The sequence below is a fragment of the Daktulosphaira vitifoliae genome, unplaced genomic scaffold, assembly GCF_025091365.1.
Source record: "Daktulosphaira vitifoliae isolate Bord-2020 unplaced genomic scaffold, ASM2509136v1 Scaffold_4, whole genome shotgun sequence".
NCBI lineage: Eukaryota > Metazoa > Arthropoda > Insecta > Hemiptera > Phylloxeridae > Daktulosphaira > Daktulosphaira vitifoliae.
In genome coordinates, this window is record NW_026099575.1 from 15,256,322 (window position 1) to 15,280,947 (window position 24,626).

At 24.1% G+C, this 24,626-nt stretch overlaps 2 protein-coding genes across 4 annotated transcripts in view; both read left to right on the forward strand.

Annotated features, from left to right (window-relative positions):
- The first annotated feature begins 2,543 nt into the window (after positions 1–2,543).
- On the forward strand, positions 2,544–8,102 carry LOC126904363 (E3 ubiquitin-protein ligase RNF13-like). 2 transcript variants are annotated; one of them, XM_050683352.1, is made up of 11 exons: positions 2,544–2,756; positions 2,833–2,863; positions 3,106–3,198; positions 3,782–3,974; positions 4,483–4,663; positions 4,735–4,837; positions 4,968–5,079; positions 6,357–6,531; positions 6,591–6,805; positions 6,866–7,061; positions 7,122–8,102. In XM_050683352.1, exons 4-11 carry the CDS (start codon positions 3,816–3,818, stop codon positions 7,199–7,201), a joined length of 1,221 nt encoding a protein of 406 aa, XP_050539309.1. In that variant the 5' UTR covers positions 2,544–2,756; positions 2,833–2,863; positions 3,106–3,198; positions 3,782–3,815; the 3' UTR covers positions 7,202–8,102. The 2 variants fall into 2 exon arrangements, with proteins under 2 accessions (XP_050539309.1, XP_050539308.1); XM_050683351.1 differs by having other exon boundaries at positions 2,544–2,863.
- A 552-nt stretch (positions 8,103–8,654) lies between these two features.
- The window catches only part of LOC126903947 (protogenin B-like), a 30,091-nt gene continuing 14,119 nt past the window's right edge, over positions 8,655–24,626 (forward strand). The window contains exons 1-2 of one of the 2 annotated variants that reach the window (XM_050682536.1): positions 8,655–9,078; positions 9,154–9,287. In XM_050682536.1, coding sequence (XP_050538493.1) covers positions 9,224–9,287 — 64 coding nt within the window. In that variant the 5' untranslated portion in view covers positions 8,655–9,078; positions 9,154–9,223. Of the gene's footprint in view, positions 9,288–24,626 lie in introns of both variants that reach the window. The other variant, XM_050682535.1, reaches the window with a different exon arrangement.

Sequence of the window (24,626 nt, forward strand, 5' to 3'; positions counted from 1 at the left end):
AAAAATGAAATTGTTCAAAGTATTCATATTTATGGGTTTATCAACCTAATTTTTTATAAAAATAGAGATTTTAGACTTTAATATAATGAGTGGTTGATTTATCTTTGATCTCCAGATTTCTTCTAAAATAATAAGTTAAAAATTTTTGGCTTTTTCCAGTGGTATTTATTTCTTGATTTATAAATAGTTAAATATTTTTAAGGTCTATCCCTTATATGGGTACCAACCTTTTTTTTTTAGATGGTAAAATATGTATATTACTATTTTTTACTAAAAAATATGTATCACTATTAAAAAAATAAAATTGGGATCTAATGAGAGATACGGGATAGATTTAAAAAACCAGGCATGGATTAAAGGTAACGGTCCCAAATTTGGGGAGCTATGGTATTTAGTATGAGTTCTTAGGTAGAACAGTGGTTAAAGTGAGGGACGGAGTCCCCCTTCTTATTTGGAGTATAATCTAGTGTCCCCTTTAAGTCGAATCTAAAATTTCAGGGGAATAACCTACTGGATTGATTTTGCTCTATTATATGTCAAAAGAACACAAAACGTATCTAATTGATTCTATTGGTATCATAATTCTCAAAAATTTCCTCTCAATCCTAATAATAAAGGGAAATTGTCCAATAAATTACAGATTTATTTAAAACAATCAATGTTCATATTTTAATTTTTCAATTTATATTGAAATATTTTTTAGAAACTGGATGGATGGATTATTACGAAATTTATATCGATAATACATTTGCTTTGTTGACATTACATTTTTTTTAAAAATACGATCAAGATACTGCGGAGGCTTAAAAATCATATGAACATTCTTTACTTTTAATTTTTGACGATGTTCCAAAAATACCTGACTTTTTAAAACTATTTTAATTCTAAAAATTATTGAGCATTTAAGTCGTTAAACATAAAATTTTTGGTAATAATGGCCGACTTAAAAGATTTTTGAATAGAATTGGAATATTTGCTTCATTCTAAATTAAAAATTGATTAATGTAATATATGATTAAAAAAAGAAAAAAATTTCCGTAATTTATCCGAGTATTCGGTATCTAAAGTCAAAAATCCTGTGTTTTTTGTCAAGTTTAATTCTTTAAATTTTGTTTCGAGTACTCAACAAAACATTTTCGACAGTGATTTTAATTACTCTCAGATATCAATTAATACAAATTTTAAAAAATACCTCGGCTACAGTTTACTGGATGCTTATTATACTTTATTTTTTAAATGTTTATTATTATGTAAAACTATTTATATAAAAATATTCGAATGTAAAACAAATTAAAGTATTTGATTTTAATGGTAATATCATAAGGCAACTTTAATTGTTTTGTTTTTATAGCAAGAATTGATTTAAACAAAATAAAATCAAATAATTATCTTGTTAATGTGAATTAGATTTAATCACTTGTGCAACTAAAGTAAGGCTAAGGGATGTAATAATATATAATATAACATAATTTTAATATAGTTAGATAGAAATGGGTACTAACTTTTTGTTGTATTTTAATTATTAATTCCGAACAGAACTAGGAAAGTTTTTCTTTAGAGAGACCACACTTTTAAATTGTACTTGGCCCTCAAATTAGTAAATCTGGGCTTGCATCTACGAATTTGTTTTTTCATATACCTCAATTATAACATTATTTTCATATAGTCGTAAGTGATATTTTCGATTAAATAAATAAATACAATTAAACGTATACTGATTTATATTGTATTTTTATGATTTTTTGTAATTTTTTATAAAAAAGAAGTTTTTGTCATTATATATTTGGTTTTGAAGAAAAATTTATATTAGTTAAAATCATTTAAATTTAAATATGAGAAAGCAAAATTTGTATTAGTATAATTAAAATTTTGTATTACCATTTCTACTAATCCTACTCCATTTAATCATTTCATAATACTTATCCAAAACCTAACTCTTACAGGAATTGGTGACCTATTTTACAAAGGACAGCACAAATGGTTTCATGCGCTACAGGAGCATGAAGTTTGTAAGGCTCCAGGTCTGGGACAAAGCCATAGCTAAACGGATCCTAGTTATTCTGCATAATACGTAATTTATATTTTAATAAAAATGTTTTATTGGAATTCAAAGCATTCATAACATGTCTTGCCATAGTATTATTACAGAAAGGAATATCATTATGAAATGATATGTTTTTGTGTATAAAAGTGATTTTACACAGAATTTAAATAAAGTATTATTTAAGACATTTAAAAAATTTAAAAAATTGCCATTCAAAGCATTCTGACTAGAAAATATTTCAATTACGTTATTGATAATGACAAGTGGTAATTATTTGATCAAATACAATTTTTGTTTACAATATCAGAGGTTCATTGTCATAACAAAATATTTTTAAGATGTTTTTATTTTAATATTTATATACATATTTGTGCATGAAAATTCTACTTCGCATTTAACTTGTTCTGTTATTATTGACTATCAATTAGGCCAGCCTGTTAAACACTCTAGTCTATAATAATGTACGTGATAACCGTATATTTTGCTATGTAAAATGTATTATGTTCCATAGCACCAGTATCGTTGTAGAACCTACTCAGTTTTCTATACTGACATAATATAGACAAACCAATGTAATACTACTGTGTTTTGCGTTTCAATTTATCTCGTATTGTACTTTGTTATCGCACAATTTGCTTATATTATTTGTGTTAAGAAATTTTTTCTCTTGTTTTACAACTATTAATCTATTTTGGCTCACTCGTCGTGTAGGGTGTAGTATTGTTAAGCTTTGTCAATTACACATTTTATTTTGTTTTAAAAATAATATACGGGTTTTGTGTTACTAGAAACTTTAGAATTCCTAGTTTCAAAGCCAAGGTCAGTATTAGAATTCTATGTTTTAATAATATACATTTTCTCTATCTTTATAGAGATTGTAATATAATTTTTAAATAAATACATTGAGTTTTTAAAATCTTGATATCTAAATTTATATTATGCAATTTAATTGCTTTAAGAAAATCATACATTTGTGCTTTATGGCCGTTTCCGTTGTATTATAACGATTAACGAAATATATTTACTCGTTTTACAATTAAATGTGTTGAATTTTATTTCAGTAAATTATGTCAAATATACACAACTCTACTATTCATTGTCTTTGTACAATAGTTTTTGTGCAATGTGATTTTATGTGACATTTAACCATAAAGGTAAGAAAACAATTACATTATCAGATTGAATACTAGGATCATACACATTTAAATTATAAAGATAAAGTACATAACAAGAAATTGTATTTAATATTCATTCTTTTATAGATAAAAATCTGTTGTTAACTATAAGAAATATTTATGATAAATATTATTTTATTTTCATATCCTATAGTTTGTTAGCTATAAATAATATAGTTTACTTAATATCATAATTTTAACTTAAATACTAGATGAATGAAACTTTTGAACTTATTTAATTTTATGTAATGCATATATTTTTATATTTATATTTATAAATTTAATAAATGAATAAATAGTTATGGCCTTAAGTGCAGCAAGTACATATTATATACTAATACATAATAATAAAAAATAATCATTTTTAAACAAAACAAAGCAATGAATTAGAAATTATTGATGTGAAATTTTTTTTATATTCTTATTTTATAAATCAATTTTACTATCAAATGTTTTCATAGTTATAAAAAAAATATATCTGTTGGGATAGTTAGATGTATGTAAATAAGATAAACCTGGCCTTTTTATATGTAAAAGACTATTATTGTTTGTCAATTTTCAGTTAAAAATCAGATGTTGTATATCACTAGTAAATAATGCTGAAAAAGGCTAAGGCATATGTTGCCTTGATTGCCTTAGTATCAACAGTAAAATGTGATATAAGTGTTTACACAAGAGGGGATCAACAGTTAAACATTGAGTTTAAGGACGCCCAATCTTTATTTGGTGGTGATATACCAATTGAAGGAATTAAAGTAATTATATATTTTAGTATATATACTTTTTTTAGAAAAAAAAAAAATTGTTAACATAATTTTGCATAATAACACAAATTAAAATAAACAGCAAGGTATACTTTATTTGTTGCTTGAAATGCTTGAAGATATATCCATGTTTGCGGTGGCTGCAACTATAGTATAGTTGCAGTCACCAACTAGCAACCATCACTCTGAAGATGGACTCTGCAATGAGTCTGAAACGTCAGAACTCAACTGCAAACATGGATATATCCTCAAGGACTTCAAGTAACAAGACAATCCATGAAAGCTTTAACACATTCATATACTTTATTTGTGTCTAGTGTTATTGATAGTTTTATTGTTAACACTCTTTCAGCCTACGTCTTATCTATTTAAATTAAACATTTCATAAATTTCAACTGACAAAATGAAATTTGCTATAAAAATTTAATTTAAAAAATAAATTTTTTTACAAAAATTATTTTTGATTAGTAAGAACGAATTATACAAATTTCTTTTGCAGGGCTACATAATACACGCTTTTCCCGAAGATGGATGTAAGCCTTTGCTTCCTCCTCCTGACTTTGGCCCCTGGTTTGCTATTATTAAACGAGGTGGATGCAATTTTGATGTTAAAGTACGAAATGCTCAAAATAGTAATTTTTCTCTGGCCATTGTGTTTAACATCAATTCTAGTATTATTAGTAAGTGATTTTAAGAAATTTTAGTCTATTTAACATATAGAATTTGATTTTATAAATATTTTTTATATTAGTGCCAATGGATTCAAAAAATGCTAGTGATATTTACATTCCTTCAGTTTTTGTTGGAGAAAATACAGGCTATTCATTACGAGATAAATATCATTACAACAATGGGTATGTTTATTTTAAATAATTTGATCATTGAAGCCATAGTTAATTTTAATCGAACATTTTTTTTATAAATGACCAAATACTTAATTTTATTCTTTAATTAGTCTTTGGAATTCAATTATTATTTTTTTAGATATTATGTGATAATAGACAACAATCAGTTTCCATTTGATATCAATTTAAATCTTCTTTTGCCGTTTGCCGTGATTGTAGCTGTATGTTTCTTTACTATGATTGGATTTATGGTAATATAACTTTATTAATCTCACAAGTAAGACTGTTTAGTATTTCTTTTTTGCAAATTGTAACTAACAAAATAACTCAATGCAACAATACAGACATTTTTAGTTTGAAAAATGTAAACTAGTTTTCTGGTTTTTAACTTAAAACTGAAAATAATCTGGCAAATATTTAATATAATGGTTCACTTTAAAAATCAAATTAAAAGATAGGCTAATTTAGCTAAATAAATACCATTACCTAAAAGAGTCTTAAGATTACTCTCTATGTCATATATAAAAACTTTTATTTTCAAGCTTGAAATATTTATGTCAAGTTTGGATTTAAATAAATGTATGTTAGAGTTTAATTTGGTATTTTAAAGAAAAACTTGATTCAAGTAGAATCAAAAATCAGTTTGAAACATCTCTAGTAATTTTTTCTTTCATGTAAGACTATTTGTCTTATTAACTGCTTTTTTATTTTTTTGGTGATTTAATTTTTTTTATTGTTTTAGTTAATTTCAATTTATTGTAAATTAAATACAATTTGATAGTAAATATGTCATTGTTTTTCATACATATGTTTTTATTATTGTCAATCTTTATTTAAAGAATTCAGTGCAATTTAGGACTGTCTTACTTTTCTAAAATTTATTTTAGTGTAATTTTCATTGAGAATAATGTTATCTAAAGTTTAGTGCTATCATAAGTTATATATGTATTAGAAAAGTTTAAAATAAAAATGTCTATTATATAAAAAAAATATGTCTCCTAAAAATGTCAAAAAATTGCAATAACTAATTGTTGATTCGGATCCCTCAAATGCTTGATTTTTTTTATGAAATATAATTTAAGTCTGGTATATCAAAATCATAGTTTTATATAGGTGTATTATTGATTATAAAATATATTTTTAATTACATTAAGTCATTAAAACTTTTAATTAAAAAAAATGTTTCATAAGAAATACTGTGTTAAAAAAAATGTTAATAAATCAAACTGACAAACTAATTGATTTTCCACTCCCAATTATTAACTATTTAGAGGCGTGGTGTGGTGCAATAGATCAATCAGTCTCTCCCTTAACACTGATGTATAGCTATGCTCTTTGCTGTTAGTTCTCAGATGGGTGAACTTTAATAGTGATAAACACCTTGCCCCTATACTGATTTCCTCAGACATAATGAGGTTACATCAGGTTGATAGGTGTAAAAAACTTAAATCGTAAGGTAGAGCTGACCCCAAGTAGTTAGGATAGAGGCTAATGAAATGACGATAACTTCCAAATATTAATTATATAGGTAGTAAAATGGATTAAAGATAGAAGAAGAGCATTAAGACATAGATTACCAGCATCAACATTGCGTAAAATTCCAATTTCCACTTTTGTTAAAGGTGATCCATATGATACATGTGCTATATGTTTGGATGATTATATGGAAGGAGAGAAATTGCGTGTTTTACCTTGCGCTCATGGTTAGTTGATTTTTTTTATTTCTTTTGAATATTTTATTTAAAAAACACTATTTTGGTAGCTTATCATTGTAAATGTATTGACCCTTGGTTGACACGTAATCGTCGTTTTTGTCCTATCTGCAAAAGAAGAGTTTATGGCGATAATCAAGATTTGCATGCAGTTGCTTACTCTTCAGATACTGACAGTGATGAACCAAATGATAGGACACCTTTGGTTCCAGCTCGCATAAACAACTCAAACACATTAGGTGTTGGAACATTCCGAAGCTTCAGAGTAAAAAAAAATTTTTTATTAAATTATATTTTCATATTTTTGATAAATATTTATAAATAGGGTCGTGTTTTTACCCGAGGTAGAAATGAAAATAACACTGTAGTTCATCCACCTGTGCTGGCTTCTATTAATGGAATCAATACAGATTATGATACAGCATCATCACATACAGATGCATCTGACTCTATGTCATCTGATTACCATAATATGTATGACCCTCCATTGGTACATCATATGAATCCCACACTCATTACAGGTTTTTTATAATTTAATTATGTATAACTTACATTTTATTGATTAATTGCTTTAATTATAGATACAAGTGATAATACATCACAAGATTTGATGAATGATACAGAAATAATTAGGGATAATGTACAAAATCACATTGTTTAATTTTTATTCAGAAAACCACTTCACCTGTTTTAAATTTTTTATTACAAGTATTTAGAAAAATATTATTTTTTGCTTTTTTAAAAACTGTTTCTGTACATTATTAATTTTACTGTAATAATATTTTCTACCTAACTGTTATTAAATATGATTGTAAGTATTAAAGTTTATAATTGAAGGAATGAATATTTTATATGACGATGAATTTAGATAAAAAAAAAAAAAAGTTTGGTTAGATGTATTCCTTTTAATTATTCATATCTTGCAATAGTATACTATCAAAATATTCCTCATTTAATTGTTGAACTAATTAGGTTTGTTAGTAAACAACAGTATGTGATAATTGTTATAATTTTTTTTTATTATTATTACTATTATATATATATATATTTATAAAACTGTTGACATGAGATATACAAACTTGAATTAAAATTAATTTTAAATCATAATTTATTTTTTTTATTAATAATTATTACAATGTATTTTCAATATGATTGTACATTTTCTTACGGTTTATCTCCTTACTACTTTTAGTTATTACAAATGTTTAATTTTTTATCATATGGTGTCATTAAATACTTATATAACTAAAAAAAATGTGTGTTGCAGTCATAATTCTAGACTTCAAAATTGCATAAGTACCTGAAAATGTCTATAACATACATATACTATGTTTTATTAATAATTAATTAAATCATAAAATTGTAAATAGTTTAATATACTACATAATTATAGTTATTTTAGTTTTTTTTCTATTTAAAATAAACTTTATATGATATATTATGCTATAATTTTTTGAAATGAGTGTAATAATGATGACATTTATAATTGGTAAATGAATTATGTAGCCAAGCAGGCATTGACACTAATATAGTTTTATTTATATTAAATGTTTAAACTCAGATATACTATGATTTATTACTTGAGTTATCAATTTAAACAAAGAATATAATCATGACAACTTAGTTTCGTTTTATGTCAAATATGAGATTTATTTTTGTTTCCTCAAGATATATTTAAATTTAATCAATTATAGTGTATTAGCGAATGTCCTTAATACTTTAATTTTTGAAAGATATCTGAACCCTAAAGTAAATACTTAACTGGTTTTTATGGACGTTTTACATTCGCTTATTTTATACATTTTATTGAATAAAGCAAAACTTAAATTTCACGATTCACACTTCTAAGACATGCTAGCATTTTTAAATGTAAAATAGGCATTAAAAATGGCATAAGCGATAGATATTACAGTACAATCTTGATGGAAATTGAGAATAATTATTTTACCGCAGTTGTTTATTGTTATACAACTGCCGTGTATATACCTAACTATAATTATTATTAGAGATAAGAATAAAAGCGCATTCTACAGTTTTATGAGTGAACTAAAATAGGTGCACATGTTACTTAGTGGTTATCTGTTGTGTGTACAATAGTATTGCCTTCAGTGTAAGAGTGCGCGCGCATCAGTTGTGATCAGTCCATTTCACCAAATATTTTTATTGTTAGGTGTTATTATAATCTTGTTTTTTATTTACACGTTGAATATTGTGTAGTGGTTGAAATCTGTGATTTTTTTTAACAAATTTCAATTAACGTTTCATTTGTCATTTTTTCAGTGTTATGACGTTGTGTCTAATGAAATTTTTTTATGCATCGTTTAAAATTGACGGACAAATATGTTAATACTTAGATTGTAAAGTTACTATTTTAATTTACTGTTTATTAAAAATCCTGTAATATTTCAGTTATCAAAATCTAAAGTATTTTGTATTATGATTTTTATTCGTGAAATGTTATAAGAAATCTAATTTTGAACAACTACTATGGCTAATTCAACTTTTAATTTAGTAATCATTTCATCCAAATTTTTATAAGTAAAGTGAAATATTTTCAATTAAATTATAATTAGTGTTCACCCTTATATTATTTCATGTAAATTCAAATTACAGTGTTTTACCTTAAATTTTAATTGTGTTGTTGGTTGTTACTTTTAAAAAGTCGTTCCGATGTGCCTCCTTCATGGCGATTACATTTATTCATATATTTTTGTTTTTGATGCAAATGATTATAGTCAACAGTGCTGGTGAGTACAAAATATATTATATGTATATAAATACAGGGTGATTCTCTTAATACTAGAAACTCAATATCTCTTAAAGTAATATTTTTTTGATTTTTGTTAGCTACACATGTATTTTTTTTTTATCTGTTACAAAATATTTTTTATGTTTATATCTTAAGTTTTATATGGGTGTCAAATTTATTTTTTTTAATGGAAAAATTCATATTAAACTAGTTTATTAAATAGAAAATGACTGGTCAATAACAATTTTTGAACCAGTATTTCAGAGAAGTTGTTAACATTTTTATCCCTAGGAGGGAAGAAGAGTGAGGTCAAGAAAAGACTAGTTAAACTAATAGTACTTATTTCTTACCTTCAGTCATTACTCTAAATTATTAATAATTATGAAATACTGATCCAAAAGTTGTCTTAGGCAAGTCATTTTCTTAATTAAATCATTTTTTATTTAATAAATTAGTTTAATATATTTATTTTCATTAGAAAAATTAAAGTTGTCACCCTTATAAAGTTTAAGGGATGAACATGATAAATATATTATAACAGATAATGAAAATACATATGCAAATAATAATAGCCAAGAAAAATTGAGTATCTAGCATTAAAAGTATGATATATATACAAGTATGATAAACAATTTGACTTATTTTTTAAACTAAGTATTTGAAGTTTTATATTTTGTCACAAAAATTGCATAAAACAAATAAAGATTGCATTAATTTTTGATTTTATACAATATGTTTTAAAATATTAACCTTATACATTACAATATTTTACAAGATCTATTGTAAAATTATTTTTACTAAAAATATAAACTATAATTATTATTATATATTTTAACTGGACAAGCCCAAATTACAAATTTGAATTTAGTACATATACAATAAAAATATTTACAAATTATGTCAATAATACAAATATGCATATACTGAAATCATAGTGTCAGTATCAGCAACACGCATCGACCGGATTATACAATTAACTTTCTACTGATGCTATTGAAAAGTTCAATTTTTTATTTTTTTAATCATACATAGTTATATGTTATTAACTAAGATTAAGGCTTTTGTAATCTATGTTTATAAAAAAAAACTTTTCAAAGCCTAACACAAATATTCTTGAGTTAATGATAGGCAATGTAAATAGCATATCCATTACATACTGATATATTAATTGTACTATTAGGGTGATAAATTAGGTTTCAGAAAATATATTTTAGTAAAGATGTATGTATTTTAGATGTATTTAATCATGTAAAAATATCATATTATTTTTTTTAAAAAAAGTAGAATATAATTTTCTTTCTTACTAAGACAAAAAATCAAATAAAACTCTTTAAAATTACAACAAATATGTTTAATATACCTATTTGTTTAAAGATAGATATACTTAATGCAATGGTCTATTTGATATAAAAATGTATTAAATTATTTTTATTCTTTACCAAATTATTGTTTCTAGAACAATAATTTATTTTGTTGTTATAACTTATAAGTAACTTAACTCTGTATAGCTTTATTATATCTTCATAATATTTTTATGAGTGACTTGCTAATGTTTTAAGATACTAAGTTATAAAAATTGTTTCTACTTTGTTTAAAATCGATAAAATCATAGTTTTATTATTTGTTTTTAATAATAAATCATAAGATTAATTACATTTTTTTGTAAATTTTTCAACATTTTAAAATAGCCAATTTTTAGCACTTTTCTTACAAAATGATTAATGAGCCAAAAATAATCTAAGAATAAATATTTATTGAGTTACAAGTATTTTAATACAAAGTGGGAGTGTGTAACGTGGTTGAAAAATGTGTTAAAAATTATTAAAAAAAATACAGAAAAATGTTAATTATACAAAAAGTTGTATGAGTTAACAGTTGTCTGTTTCTCCCTGTTAACATATGTTTGATATTGACCTGAGGACATTAAATTTTTTGTTCAGTTTAGTCTTACTAGAGTTAAGCTTTTAGATTCCTAAAAAATATATGTTTTAATATTTTTTTAGCAAATTAAAATTATTATTTTTGGTAATTTAGATATAATTAATCATGTGCTTATACCTTCTGTTTGCTTTTTGACTTCCTTTCAGTAATTAATTACTGTAATTTCATTTTAGATTTGATTTCTATAAGTTATAATGAAATGTTTTAATCATATTTTAAACCATGCAAAGCTATTATGTTCAATTTTATCATTTACAATATTTAAATGCCTTATAAATAAAATTCTACTAATGTAGTACAAGAAAAAATTAATTAAAAACAAAATAAATCATTTAGATATAATACAACATAAATATTTAAAGATCTATCAAACTTCTATGAATTATTCTAATTCTTCTATGTTATTTTCTACAGCATTAACATTAACATAGTATATTGTTATCAAATGTGTACTTTGTATTTTCTTAATACTAATTTATTTTAACAACATTGTGTTTATATCTTAATGGATTAATTATCAATCAGACCTTTAAGATCCTTAAACTGAGTTATCCTATTTTAAATTATTATTTTTATACATTAAACTTTGTAAATAATAAGTGTATCATATTCAAAATGGTATTCTAGGGTTTCAAACAAATTATCAATTTCTAACTAATAAAAATAAAAAATATTATTTCTGTATGCTTAATATAGTTTTTGGTTTAGAAAATAATTTTTTATCATTTATTTTTATAAATATCAGAACTAGTTACAAACAATTATGACGTACGTTACATACATTAGTGTCTCAGTTCAATTGATTATTTGTAAAAAGTATTTTTTATTTTTTTAATTATATTTTATCACATTTATGTAAAGGTAGTAGATAGGAGTTTTAATATATATATATATATAGGATGGTCCAGCATAAAATAAAGTTATAGCAAAAGCTTTTTATTCGCAACATAGATCAACACTTGATACAGGCTATTAGAATGTATAAATGTAACAAATGTACATTAATAAAAATATTTTTAACCAAACATTTTTTTTTTAAATCTATTAAATATAGACTATTTTTTTCTTAAATAAAAAAATCATATTTTTTCTTTAAAATAATAAAATATTATTAATTATATTGTTACATTTCAAAAATATAATAATTTAAAACGAAAATATTAACTAGATTAAAAGTTATTGGTCTTGTTAGAAAATTCTGAAACACTCAGCGAACTTATAATATAATTTAAAACGTAAAAACTAGACCTTATTTTCATTTATTAACTGAATATTTAGTCAATAATTGTGATCTTTTAAAAGGATAATGTAGTTTCTTAGAGTACTGTGCTTAAAAGGACTCCGAAAATCTGACGATGAAATTTAATTTTTTTATTTAATAAAAAAGATTTCTACAACATATTTTGTATTATTATTCAAATTAGTACTGCAGTAATGTCGACTGTTTAGTTACCAGATTTTATTTTTTATACTTCCAGTCGTATTAGTTAATATTTTACAGCTTTTTACTTGATATATTTCAAGTTTTTATAATAATTTTTTAGCGATGTTATCAAAAAAGTAATTTTTTACTGAGTATGTGTTTATATCAATTTTTTTGACACAGTGATTTTGTCTATGACATTTTGCTCTTTTCAATTTACACTGATTTTATAAATAACCGAATGTTTACGTCGGTGCATAACAGTATTATTATTATCGAAAAAACAGCTGCCTGAAACTGCCAGCTTCTATGTGTCCGAGTAGTCCGTCGTCCATTCCATGATAGGAAGAAACGATATATTATATTTTGTGAGACTAAAAATGAATAACTGTTCTCTTTTCAATAAAACCACCCTACGCGTTTCGCGAACTGCAGCCGGTGTCATTGCCTCCACCATCTTTTATCTTGCAGGTTTCTTGTCATCCCCTAAATGTGTGTAGGTGATGAACAAAAGATTTGACGGTTGTTATCGATGCATGCTAAGGGTTAGATTTGTGTACTGTTGCTATATTATTTGTTGGTTGACCATAAAGGTAAATAGATACTTGATAATATCTATATCTATACAAGTAAGGTTGATTACGACTTCAATAGGTATTCTTTGGGTATACATTATGCTTACCTTCTAGAAACCACGTTGTGAAGTAAAACAAAGATTGTAAAATCATACAGAAATCGAAATATTATATTAAACTTCTTCTTTTATTATAGTTTTATGATTATATATCGTGGTAAGTTTATAGAAAATATAAAATATATACGATGTTGTGAACCATATAATACTTTTTTAATAATTATTTTAACTTAATTTACAAATTAACAATATGATAACAAATTTAATTTCTTTTAGATACGCATTTATTTAATCTGTTAATATATGAAGATTACTTTAAATAAAATGAAGAAGAGTAATTGTAAATTACATTTTTATAGGAATATCTTTTGTTGTTTCTTTGAGTTGTAGTTACATAGATAACAATGTTAACGTTTTTAAAAAGAAAATAGCATTTTTTAATACAAAATAATTTCTTGTTATTTAAATAAAATTGTTAATTTAAAATTGTCCCAAGTCGTATGGCGCCATTGGGTGTTTCCCCAAATTCGTTATTCATGTTATTTGTAAATAAAATTGTTATGATAATTGCTTATTATACAACTCTATGTATAGTTTATAATTTTTCTTAATAAAATAAAACTGTTCCACTCGTTTACACTGCTTCACTTAATTTATTTTTAGCTTCGATGCGAAGCTGAGAAGGTATTAATTTTACTATGATGTGTTATTTTTTTGTGTCTAATTTCATTTTTCCTCACCTCTCACTGGACCGATTTCTTTCAACAATACGTCATAAGATCATAAATGGTATCTGGTTTAAGACATTATCCTTAAAACTTGAAAAAATTTCCGTCGTTCCTCGTAAATGGGGAAATCTCCAAAGAAAATTTACAATTATAAAATCAATAATTTTTTAATTTTTTTTCTTAAAACTACCATAACTTTTTCAAAAATGAACAAATGAAATTAATTTTTTTTAAATAGAAACCTTAGGTATTTCGCTTTTATTTGGTATAATTTTTTTGATATTCTGACCTTTTACCTAATCACAAAAGAGGATTAAAAATAGCAACTTTTTTAGAAAAGTCAACTTTTGAAAATGTTCCGGAAATGCTGCGTCTTTTAAATACATATTAAATTAAAGCTTATTTTGCGTACTATAATAAAAAAAAAAAATTTCCGACGACATATCTTCTACGCGCAAATAGCTGCTGTAGTTAAACACCTGCTATTTTTGTGTTAAAATTTTCTATTTTCAGGTGTAAATAGCCATAACATTTTAAAAAATGTATGTATCAACACAAATGTTTTTCCTAAATATATTATATGAATTTCTTTTATTTGACATACTTTTTATTGAAATCGGACAATTTCCCCTTATACAGGGGACATTTAAAATTTGAAACATATATAAAAAATAGAATTTTTTCAACTTAACTTTTAAAAATGTTCCGGAAATATTGCATTTTTTAAACATATGCCAAATTAAAGTTTATGTTACATACTAGAAAAATAGTTATAATTCATTTGTCATGTAGAATCGTATATTTTAAACGAAGCACCCAATCGTGTGCAGGTACGGTTAAGCTGCAATCTTGTGTATGGGTTTTGGACGACCGGCAATGTCGTCTAAATACAGTAAAATATTAGTATATTACTATATTGAATAATTTATTTTTAGAATTAACTACTTGTACGCTTGTCTTTATCGGTTACTATAATAGTATAATCACTGTTATTATGTTTTAATTTCTATTAGCTTCGATGTGAAGCTGAGAAGGTATTGGTTTTACTGTGATGTGTTTTTTTTCTTTTTTTGTGTCTGTTACCACTTTTTCTCAGCTGTCACAGAACGGAATTCTTTCAACGATACGTCAAAAGATCACAAATCGTATCTAGTCGAAGACATTACCCTCAAAAATTGAAAAAATTTCCCTCGTTCCCCGTAAATGGGGGAAACCTCCAAAAAAATTACAAATTTAAAAATCGCTAATTTTCGAAATTTTGTCAATTTTTTTTACTAAAAACTGCCGTAACTTTTTCAAAAATGAACATATCAATATAATTTTTTTTTTATAGATGCTTGATGTCCTTACCTATCATTTGGTATATTTTTTTTTTGTATATTTAACCCTTTATCTGCCCCCAGGGGTGGATTTAAAATGACAACTTTTTCACATAAAATTAACTTTTTCAACTTAACTTTTGAAAATGTTCCAGAGGTCTGACACTTTTATATATATCTTAAATTAAAGCTTATGTAATATACTTTAATTTAAAAAAAAAAAAATTGACCTCTAGACTTGTCTTCACGGCAAAAATGGCTACCGAATGCTATTTTCGTGTGAAAATTCTCGATTTTATTTTTTATATTTTTAACTTTATAATACTATAACTTATTGAAAAGTGTTTGGATCAACAAAATTTTTTTATGAAAAATAATATTTTTTAATAATCCCTTTTTTATTCGACATACTTTATCTTAATCAAGATATTAATAAGGAACTAGCAGATCATGTAGCTTTTGGAATAATACACCAATTTTTTAAAATTTATCACTATCTAAAGATTTGCATCGAAGCGTTTTTTTTTTATAGTGATTTTAATCACTGTCAGATATCATTATACTTGATCCATCTATGCCACGTCACCGCTGTGCCGCAACCCCCCTGTGCTGGGTTTTTTTTCTATTGAGACCTTTAAATAATAATAATATGTGTATTGTGTTTTATTTTATTATATTTAATTTGACAATTTCTTATACCTATAACTAGCGGTATTTTATTTAAAGACGCTCCTCGAGTCGCCACTGCGTAACATAATAATCAAACATTAATTGGAAAGACTTAGTTATTATTTAGTTATTTTGCGAAATTTACATATTTGAGGGAAACGTAAAAATGGGTTTAGAAAAGTATATTTTGGTATCTTATGAAAGTTATATATACTTAATAATTTTTTTATAAAATTAACAGTACTAAATTATTAAATATTTTATAAATTAATTATTAAATAGGTTAATCAATAAAATCTTTAATTAATGACAATATATTGATCACAAATTAGTAATGGCATAGAATATTATTACAATACATGAACTATTAAGTTTTAACTTTATAATACTTAAATTTTATTCATAATTTTAAGTACTTATAAATTAAATTGAAACATTAACTGAATAAATAATACAAACTGCTTGTTTTGTACTGTTATATTATATGTAAGAATAGTAAAAATTATAAGAATCTATCTGTAACTGCATACAGTCCTCTAAATCAAGGTGATCATCCTTTAAACAATAATAGCACCTGTAGATAAAAGAAACAATATTAATTTGATCATTTTTGCTGTTAAATTATTTTATATTACTTTTGGACACAAGGGTCTCACATTATTGCTACTTCATAGGCCAATTGAGGCTCTGAATCATCAACAACAAACTTCACTCTTTGTGGATATCTAAAACGTCGATCAAAACCTACATTTAAATCTTCTTGAAAAAAAGATAATTTTAAACTTTAGGATCTATTTAATCAATATATATTCGCTTTTGTGCCTACTTGCGTATCTCGATACTTTTAATTATTCTGAGGGAAACAAAAATACACTATTTTGTATATCTTTCAATAGAATTTTATTTTATTCTTTAATATCCCCCAAAAAATATTCAAGATTTTTTAAAAATAAAAACCTTAAAATATTTCAAAGTTTAAAGCATTTTGTTAAAATAAATGTAAATATTATAAATATATATAAAACCATAATAAAATCTCAAAATGTTGATTACCCAGTTTTGTCATATTAAGTTAAGACAATAAAATAATATTCTTACTTTATAGAATTTATAACATTCCCCATTTTCTGTAATGATCTTGTCAGGATTACTCTTTTTTCCAAAGAAGTATATAGTACCTTTTTTAAAGTTTTGACTGGACGTAAGTAATACTCCATGTGTTATAATTAATAACACATTAAATTGTAAAAATATTTATTTTAAAATTCTTAAGCTTTTATAAAAATGTATAATAATTTAAGTATTAAATATATTTAAATTTAAAATTCAAATAATTTCAAAAAACATATGTTACCTTCTTCTTGATTACTCTTTTCCACGAATGCTGCTCTTTCAATATCTGTAATTTTAGGCTCTGTTATGGCAAGTTCGTGAACATTTTCTTCAAACTTCTCACATCCCTCAAGAATCTTGTTAAACTTATTGTCAACAATATTTACCCCTTCTTTTGACACATTTTCTAACTTCGTCATGATTTTAGTTCCTGATTCCTCGTTCTGCATTGTGTCAGATTTCATTTCATTAATTTCAATAGATAACATTTCCATTTAATGACACATTAAATTGCAAAAATATTTATAATCTCAACAATAATTAGTCTAATTATAGTTAATTTGGGAAAAAAATTAGCTAATGCATTTTTTAATACTGATTATATAAATTTACACTACATTAACATGTAGTTAAATATCAATGAATACTCAAATAAATGAGTGTATTAATTCTCTGTACGTGTTAAACGCTAGATACCGAGGGAATTTTGTTGTCTATCGTGTTAAGCTAAGTTCCATTAAAAAAATACCTGTATTAGATTTTTATAATTTGAAGACACTTAAATATTAAATTAAGAGATGGTCAAACTTAGAATTTTTAAAAAACTATATTCGTAATGAACAATTTATTTATTATTATAAAATTACATAAAATGACATTTCTCTAACTTTAGAAAGTATTTAAATAATTATAAAACTCATGTTAATATATTATTAGCTATTTATATATAAAAAATATCATGGGAACTTGTAAAATATCACTTGTTTTAAAGAAGTTAATAAATATTTCGTATAGTTATTGACTTATTCAAAAGTTACTGCTCAATATTTTCCCTCACTATGATAAAATAAAGTTAAGTAACAATGCAATTTTTATTTAGACTCTTATTTATTTAAAATATTTTCAGTGCTAAAACAAATGTATTTATTATCAAACCGAATTTTATTGATTTAATCCGAATCTGTCATAACCGAGATTATAATTAATCAACAAATGTGTAATTTCTAAAAAATTATTATTTTTAAATTTAAATTAATAATTGAATTGTTTTTTTTTTTGCGTCTGCGTTTACCAATTATCAAGTAAAAACAAAGAATATTCTACTAATTTGGTATGGTTACAGAAACTCATATACTAAAGTGGCTTAGTTTTTTTACCCCTGTTTTTCACATAATCCTAGTTACATAACATTAGACACTTAGATTTTTGTAATCGTATACCATTTTCTGAAAACGTTTGTATACTGGCAAATCATTCAATTCGAGTAATATGTAATAACGATAAATATTAGGAAATGAGTAATTCTTAATATTATTATATTAATAATATTAATATTAATATTATTATTCTTATTATGAGAAATATTCTTTTTTTCTGAATTATTGGAAATATGAATAATATTATTACTCAATAATATTCATAATAATCATAATATTATTATGATTATTTTAAAATACAAGTATCAATTTTTTGAAAGTCTGTACAGTGTACACCTCGGTTAGTGCTTCACATTATTAAAAAATGTCCATGTAAGTAGGAAGGAATTAGATAAGATAAAACTATTAGCAATACTCAATGAAAAAAAATCTTAGAATAAACAAAGGTCAGTAAACACGTGATACGCAAATTAATTAACGATAGACAGATCATTGAGTGATTTAAAAAATTTTTAAATATATATTCTTATTTGTATATTCTTTAAATACTTAACTATTATATTATAATTTTTATAACATACATTTATACCTAAAAGTAATTTTATTTTACAGTATTAGAATAGAGAAATTCAAATATATTTCGTGTATTTTACAAAAGAGAGATTGAAACAGTGTGTATTATTATAATTAAATTTTATTATTATTATTATCTTTTTTAGTATTTACATTTTTACACTTGCAAAATAAAATTAATGATTTATTATTTAGATAAAACTACATTTTCCTAACTTATTTTATTTTGACGGAAAATGTAAATTCTATAATTGTTTTATACTATTAAAAATATTGTGAATATTTTTTGAAATTTTTTTTTTGAATTATCAAAGAATTATTGTCACAGGGTAGTTTTTAATAATTTGGGAGCCATTGGCATTTTGTCTACGCCTATTGCACTCACAGAATTGTGTAATTTATATTTTCGCAATTCAACTATTGTCAGGGATGATGATGTTTATATGTGTAGTGTTTTTTGGGGTGTTCCCTTCTAGAACAATGGAACAGAAATGTTATGTTTTTACTTCATAAAAAGAAAAGAGTTTTTTGTTCTCAACAACACGTTTTAGATATTATAAATATTATAATAAAATGTCCTACGACCGAATAAATATAATATGCATGTGCAATAGTTTTTTGTTTACCCTCTTTTTGGTTACAATTGTTATATGAAGGGTACATGAAAAAAAACAAGGTAAGTCAACTTTTTGTTAACTGAAAAAATCGAATTTTAAATTTCAATACGCCATTTTAGATTTTTATTTTCTGATATAGCACAGGATATAATTGTTTCGATTAAAATTAAATTTTCAAAATTTAAGTTGAAAAAGTTCTACTTTTTATACAAATTTTCAAGATTTGAACTCTATTTGTATGAGGGGAAATTGTCCGATTTAAGTAAAAAAGTATGCCGGATGAAAGGGGTAAATATAATGTATTTAAAAAAAGAAAATTTATGTTGATACATACATTTTTAAAAATGTTATAGCTTTATAAAGTTGAAAATATAAAATCGAAAATAAAAAATAAAAAATTTTAACACAAAAATAGGAGATTTTTAACTGTGGTAGCTATTTGCACGTAGAAGATAAGTCGTCGGGACAATTTTTTTTTTATTTTATTTTATATTATTTAACATAAGCTTTAATTTGATATATGTTTAAAGGCCGCAATATTTCCGGAATATTTTCAAATGTTAGTTTTTGTAAAAAACTTGATATTTGAAATTCCCCCCTGTGAGCAGGTTAAATGTTAGATTTTCAAATAAATGAAAAGGAATTATCTAAGGTTTCATAACAAAAAGAATTATGTTAATTCGTTTATTTTTTAAAAAGTTCTAGCAGTTTTAAGAAAAAAAAGTAAAAAAATGTCAAAAATAACAGATTCTAAATATCGTAATTTTTTGGAAAATTTGTGCCATTTACAGGAAACGAGGGAAATTTTTTTCAATTTTTAAGGATAATGTCTTAAATCAGATACGATTTGTGATCTTTTGACTTATCATTGAAAATAATCGGTCCAGTGACAGCTGAGAAAAAATGACATAAAACACATCATTGTAAAATTAATACCTTCTCAACTTTACATCGAAGCTAAAAAGTATTTCGATCATTAACTGTTAGTTTTTTTTAACGCTAATGAAATTTTGACCTTATTGACTTACTTGTCACCGTACGAAATTAATTAAGCTTGTAGTTAAAAAATATGAGAATTAGAATATTAATACAATTTAAAAAAATGATTTTTGTTCTATAAAAACTTAATTCATTGTGATTATCAATGACAATTACTTACGACATTTTATTTAACAAATGTCATGACATTAAAGTGTTAACTATTGACGCAAAAAAATACATATATATATTTAAGTTTTATAATTTGAATATCCATAACTAACATTCAAAAATTTACGTAATATTTGTGTACGCAAACAATATCAAGCATGTAAATGTTTTTATATTTTTTTGTCGCAGTCAAAAAGTCAGTTTGGTCAATTTGTGATCTTATTGTGTTGGCTGAGATATTTTTGGTTTAGTATGCTTGTTTAACTATGTTTTTCTCCGTAATTTTAAAAGTTTCTATTTAAATATGACACAAGTTGTTTATTCTTATTTAATAATGAATATAAGTTATTGTTGTTAAAATAAAGTTGTTTAAGACTGTTTTTTCAATAATTTATTTTTGAAATTACAACTGCCATTGGTCGAAATCATGTATTTGAAATTTATGTTACCTTATGTCGCGCATTTTCAGAATAATGTCGTATGAAATTTGTTTCTGTATTATTGAACGTGTAACTAACCTATGCCACTGAGTTTCTGTTTGGTACACTTATGTTCATTATAATACGATATTCGATAGGTCAGTCTGCATGTGTAATGTGAGTGTTCGTGGCGTATTTTGTTAGCAAAATACACGTACACTGTTAGACATGCTTGATAACTCTTGCTAAATTTTATTGGGAGTATTATTATGCATCATGTTTATAATATGCATTCGATGAACGTCAATTTAGCCGTTTAATTATATTAACATTTTTCTATATTAACAACTTGACGAATGCGCTTTCGAATCCTCCGTCAACGTTTATGTTAGTATCGTAATAGTGTTATCTTTGTCTCGTATTCGTTAATATTCATTGTTTTTTTATACAGCTCAATCGTGAAATTTCTGTCGGTCGGCATTAGCTCGTCGTTGATTTTATAATATTATTTTTTACTTATTAATACTTTTATGCGCATAATATAAATGTACGCCGGGTAAAGTTAATAATTTCGTGTCATATGAACGTCAACTGTTGTTAAAGCCACGATTCTGAAATGATTCTCTCGACATGACTTAGTGGTATCATAATAAGGTCTTACGAGTCGTTAGCTTGCTTGTTATTTTCTTCTTAGCCTTTTCTTCCCTTTTCCCATTTCAAATTTAAACTGTTTTTATACTTACTGAATATAATGCGATTTTTATTTATGAAAATAATCCATATTTTGTACAATACAACATAAATAGAGTATTTTATGTTTCGTTGTATTCAATAACCGTCCATGGATATAATGTACTAGTTAAAATCATAATTCATACTTTACTGTGTATTACTTTTGTACTTTATTCTATACATTTTCAATTACTTGTCTATATACCCTGACCAGTATTTCTAACCTGCTAGGATTTTGATAACACGCTGTTTATTTAGTAACCATCGTTATTCTTTTTAATAGAATTTATTCATTGAAAATTCCATACTAAATTATTTTTTTATGTACACTATACTTTGATTGCTATTCAATACTTTGTCTTACTATATGCTGTACAAAGAATAGTTGTATTATTTTTAAAATAGTAAAAAATAGTTATTTCCATTTCTCAATGTTCGAATTTTTCAAAACCCATAAATAAACAAATTAGATATTTCAACGTTATTAATTGAATAAGACATTAATTATGTCGGTTTACATTTGGCGTACAAAATCATGTTTAAAAATACGTTTTATTAGGACTCAATTAAAAATTTCTAAACATAGATTTATTTATTCCATTGGTTGTTAGAACAAATAAATGCTTACAAACACTTAAAACAATAGTGTGAATAACAAAAGTTATATTTATATTATCAATATAATTATAATTAGATTGATTATCTTTCTATTTGAAAATTGTATGGATATAGAGTTAATATTGTTTTTTTAATATTATTGTGTTTTATCAAAATAACTTCTAACTTTGTTAGAAAAAACATTATTTATAGTAACCAAATTACTGTCAATAAAAAATCAATAACATTTTTTGTTTATTTAAAAACAATTCTTGTTTAAGCTTCTACAAATTTGGATTCTGAACATTTTTTATTTTTATGAACTGACATTAAAAATAAAAAGCAATACTAATTTGTTATTTATTTATTTATTTTGAAACTATTTTCATTAAAATAATTCTGTTTTTCATATTAAAATATATTATTAGTTTAATATTTTACGTTTAAATTATGAAATTTGAACAATTCATTTATAAATTATTTCGTTGAAAAAGCATTACTTATAGATATTTGTTTAACCGGTATCGGTTGTATCTAAACTATTCGTATAGATATTTCGGACCACCATCATTGATGTGTTATTTTTTGAAAATTAGTCGAATGGGTCATTAAACTATTTATTTTTTAGCAGATCACATTTTATACACCATATTATCTTCTTTAGCATTATAAACAACAGTAAGAAATAAGGTCATTGGCCTCCAGTTTTTTGTGTGTATTGCGAATATATATTTTTTACGGTCCAGGACATTCCTTCGCTATTAAAAGATTCTATTAAACATTGGTTTACTCTAAAACAGTTTTAAATTAAATGAAAAATTATATGTGTTTGAATCAAATTATTTCATTGTTTAAGAAAGGTGTTTTTTATTTAATTTTGTTAGTATTAATACAATTAATGTTAATACTATTTTGTTCATAATTTATTTATCTCGGCAATTATTATGAATATTTCTCCAAGAATAAGTATTAAATAAGATATTGATGTAATTAAACAGAACTTAGTTTTTATTGAACATTTATGTCATTTAGGCCGTGGTGAAAAAAATTATCAATGGGTTCTACCTTTTTTTTCTTACAAAATATCATTCATCTAACTATTAAACCGGTTATTGACTGTTATAGCGGTTTATTCTTTGAGCACTTCTTTAATATTATACAATGAATTTTTTTTACGTTTGGTACATCAACAAAAAAGTATGTTATACATCAATTCGTAAGAACAGTGTTTTTCAGTCAGTTTTGATTAAACGCCTTATATATTTATGCTATTTTTGAGTTGCCAACTTTTAAATATAATTAAGTCGCGATAACTTTGTATTTGTTTATTTATGTTTATTATTTCCATTTAACATATGATAGTATCAATATGTAGCTTTTACAATCGTTTTTTTTTTCATTGGTTTATATATACTGTGTTTCAAACTTAATATGCATGAATTTCAAGTTTTTGAAAACTTGTGTATAATTCTTGTTTCTATTATAAACTCAAGTTTAAGAGATGTTGAATTCGTAAGAATCAATAGTGGTCTTTGTGTTGGACACGTTCATCAACGTGCCATAATAAAAAAATTGTAAATCTCACCATTGAAACTAAATCAGATACTGTATTTATGAATGTTCATTGTCAGTTTTTTCGCTATTATTTTAAACCAATCGTTGATATAATGCTAAATACATAAATCTATTATAGTTTTATAATTTATATGTATCATTTTATCTAATAAATAAATGTATAAAAAATATATAACTATTAGATTGCTTATTATACACAAAATCATTTATGTTCAACTAGTTAAAAAAAAATGTAGGATAGAATAAAAAGTATGGAATGTTAAACGAATATTAAATAAGTGTAATTTAATTATCATCATATTATTAAAAATATTTTTGACAATACACTTAGATTTTTATTTAAAATCCTTCTAATGTTTAAAAAATAAAAACATTAGAAAATATTGTTTATTAATGTTCATGTGCTAATATGTGTTAATGATGTAATCTTTATATTGAATAATATAGTAAAACGCAAGAAATTAATCATTGA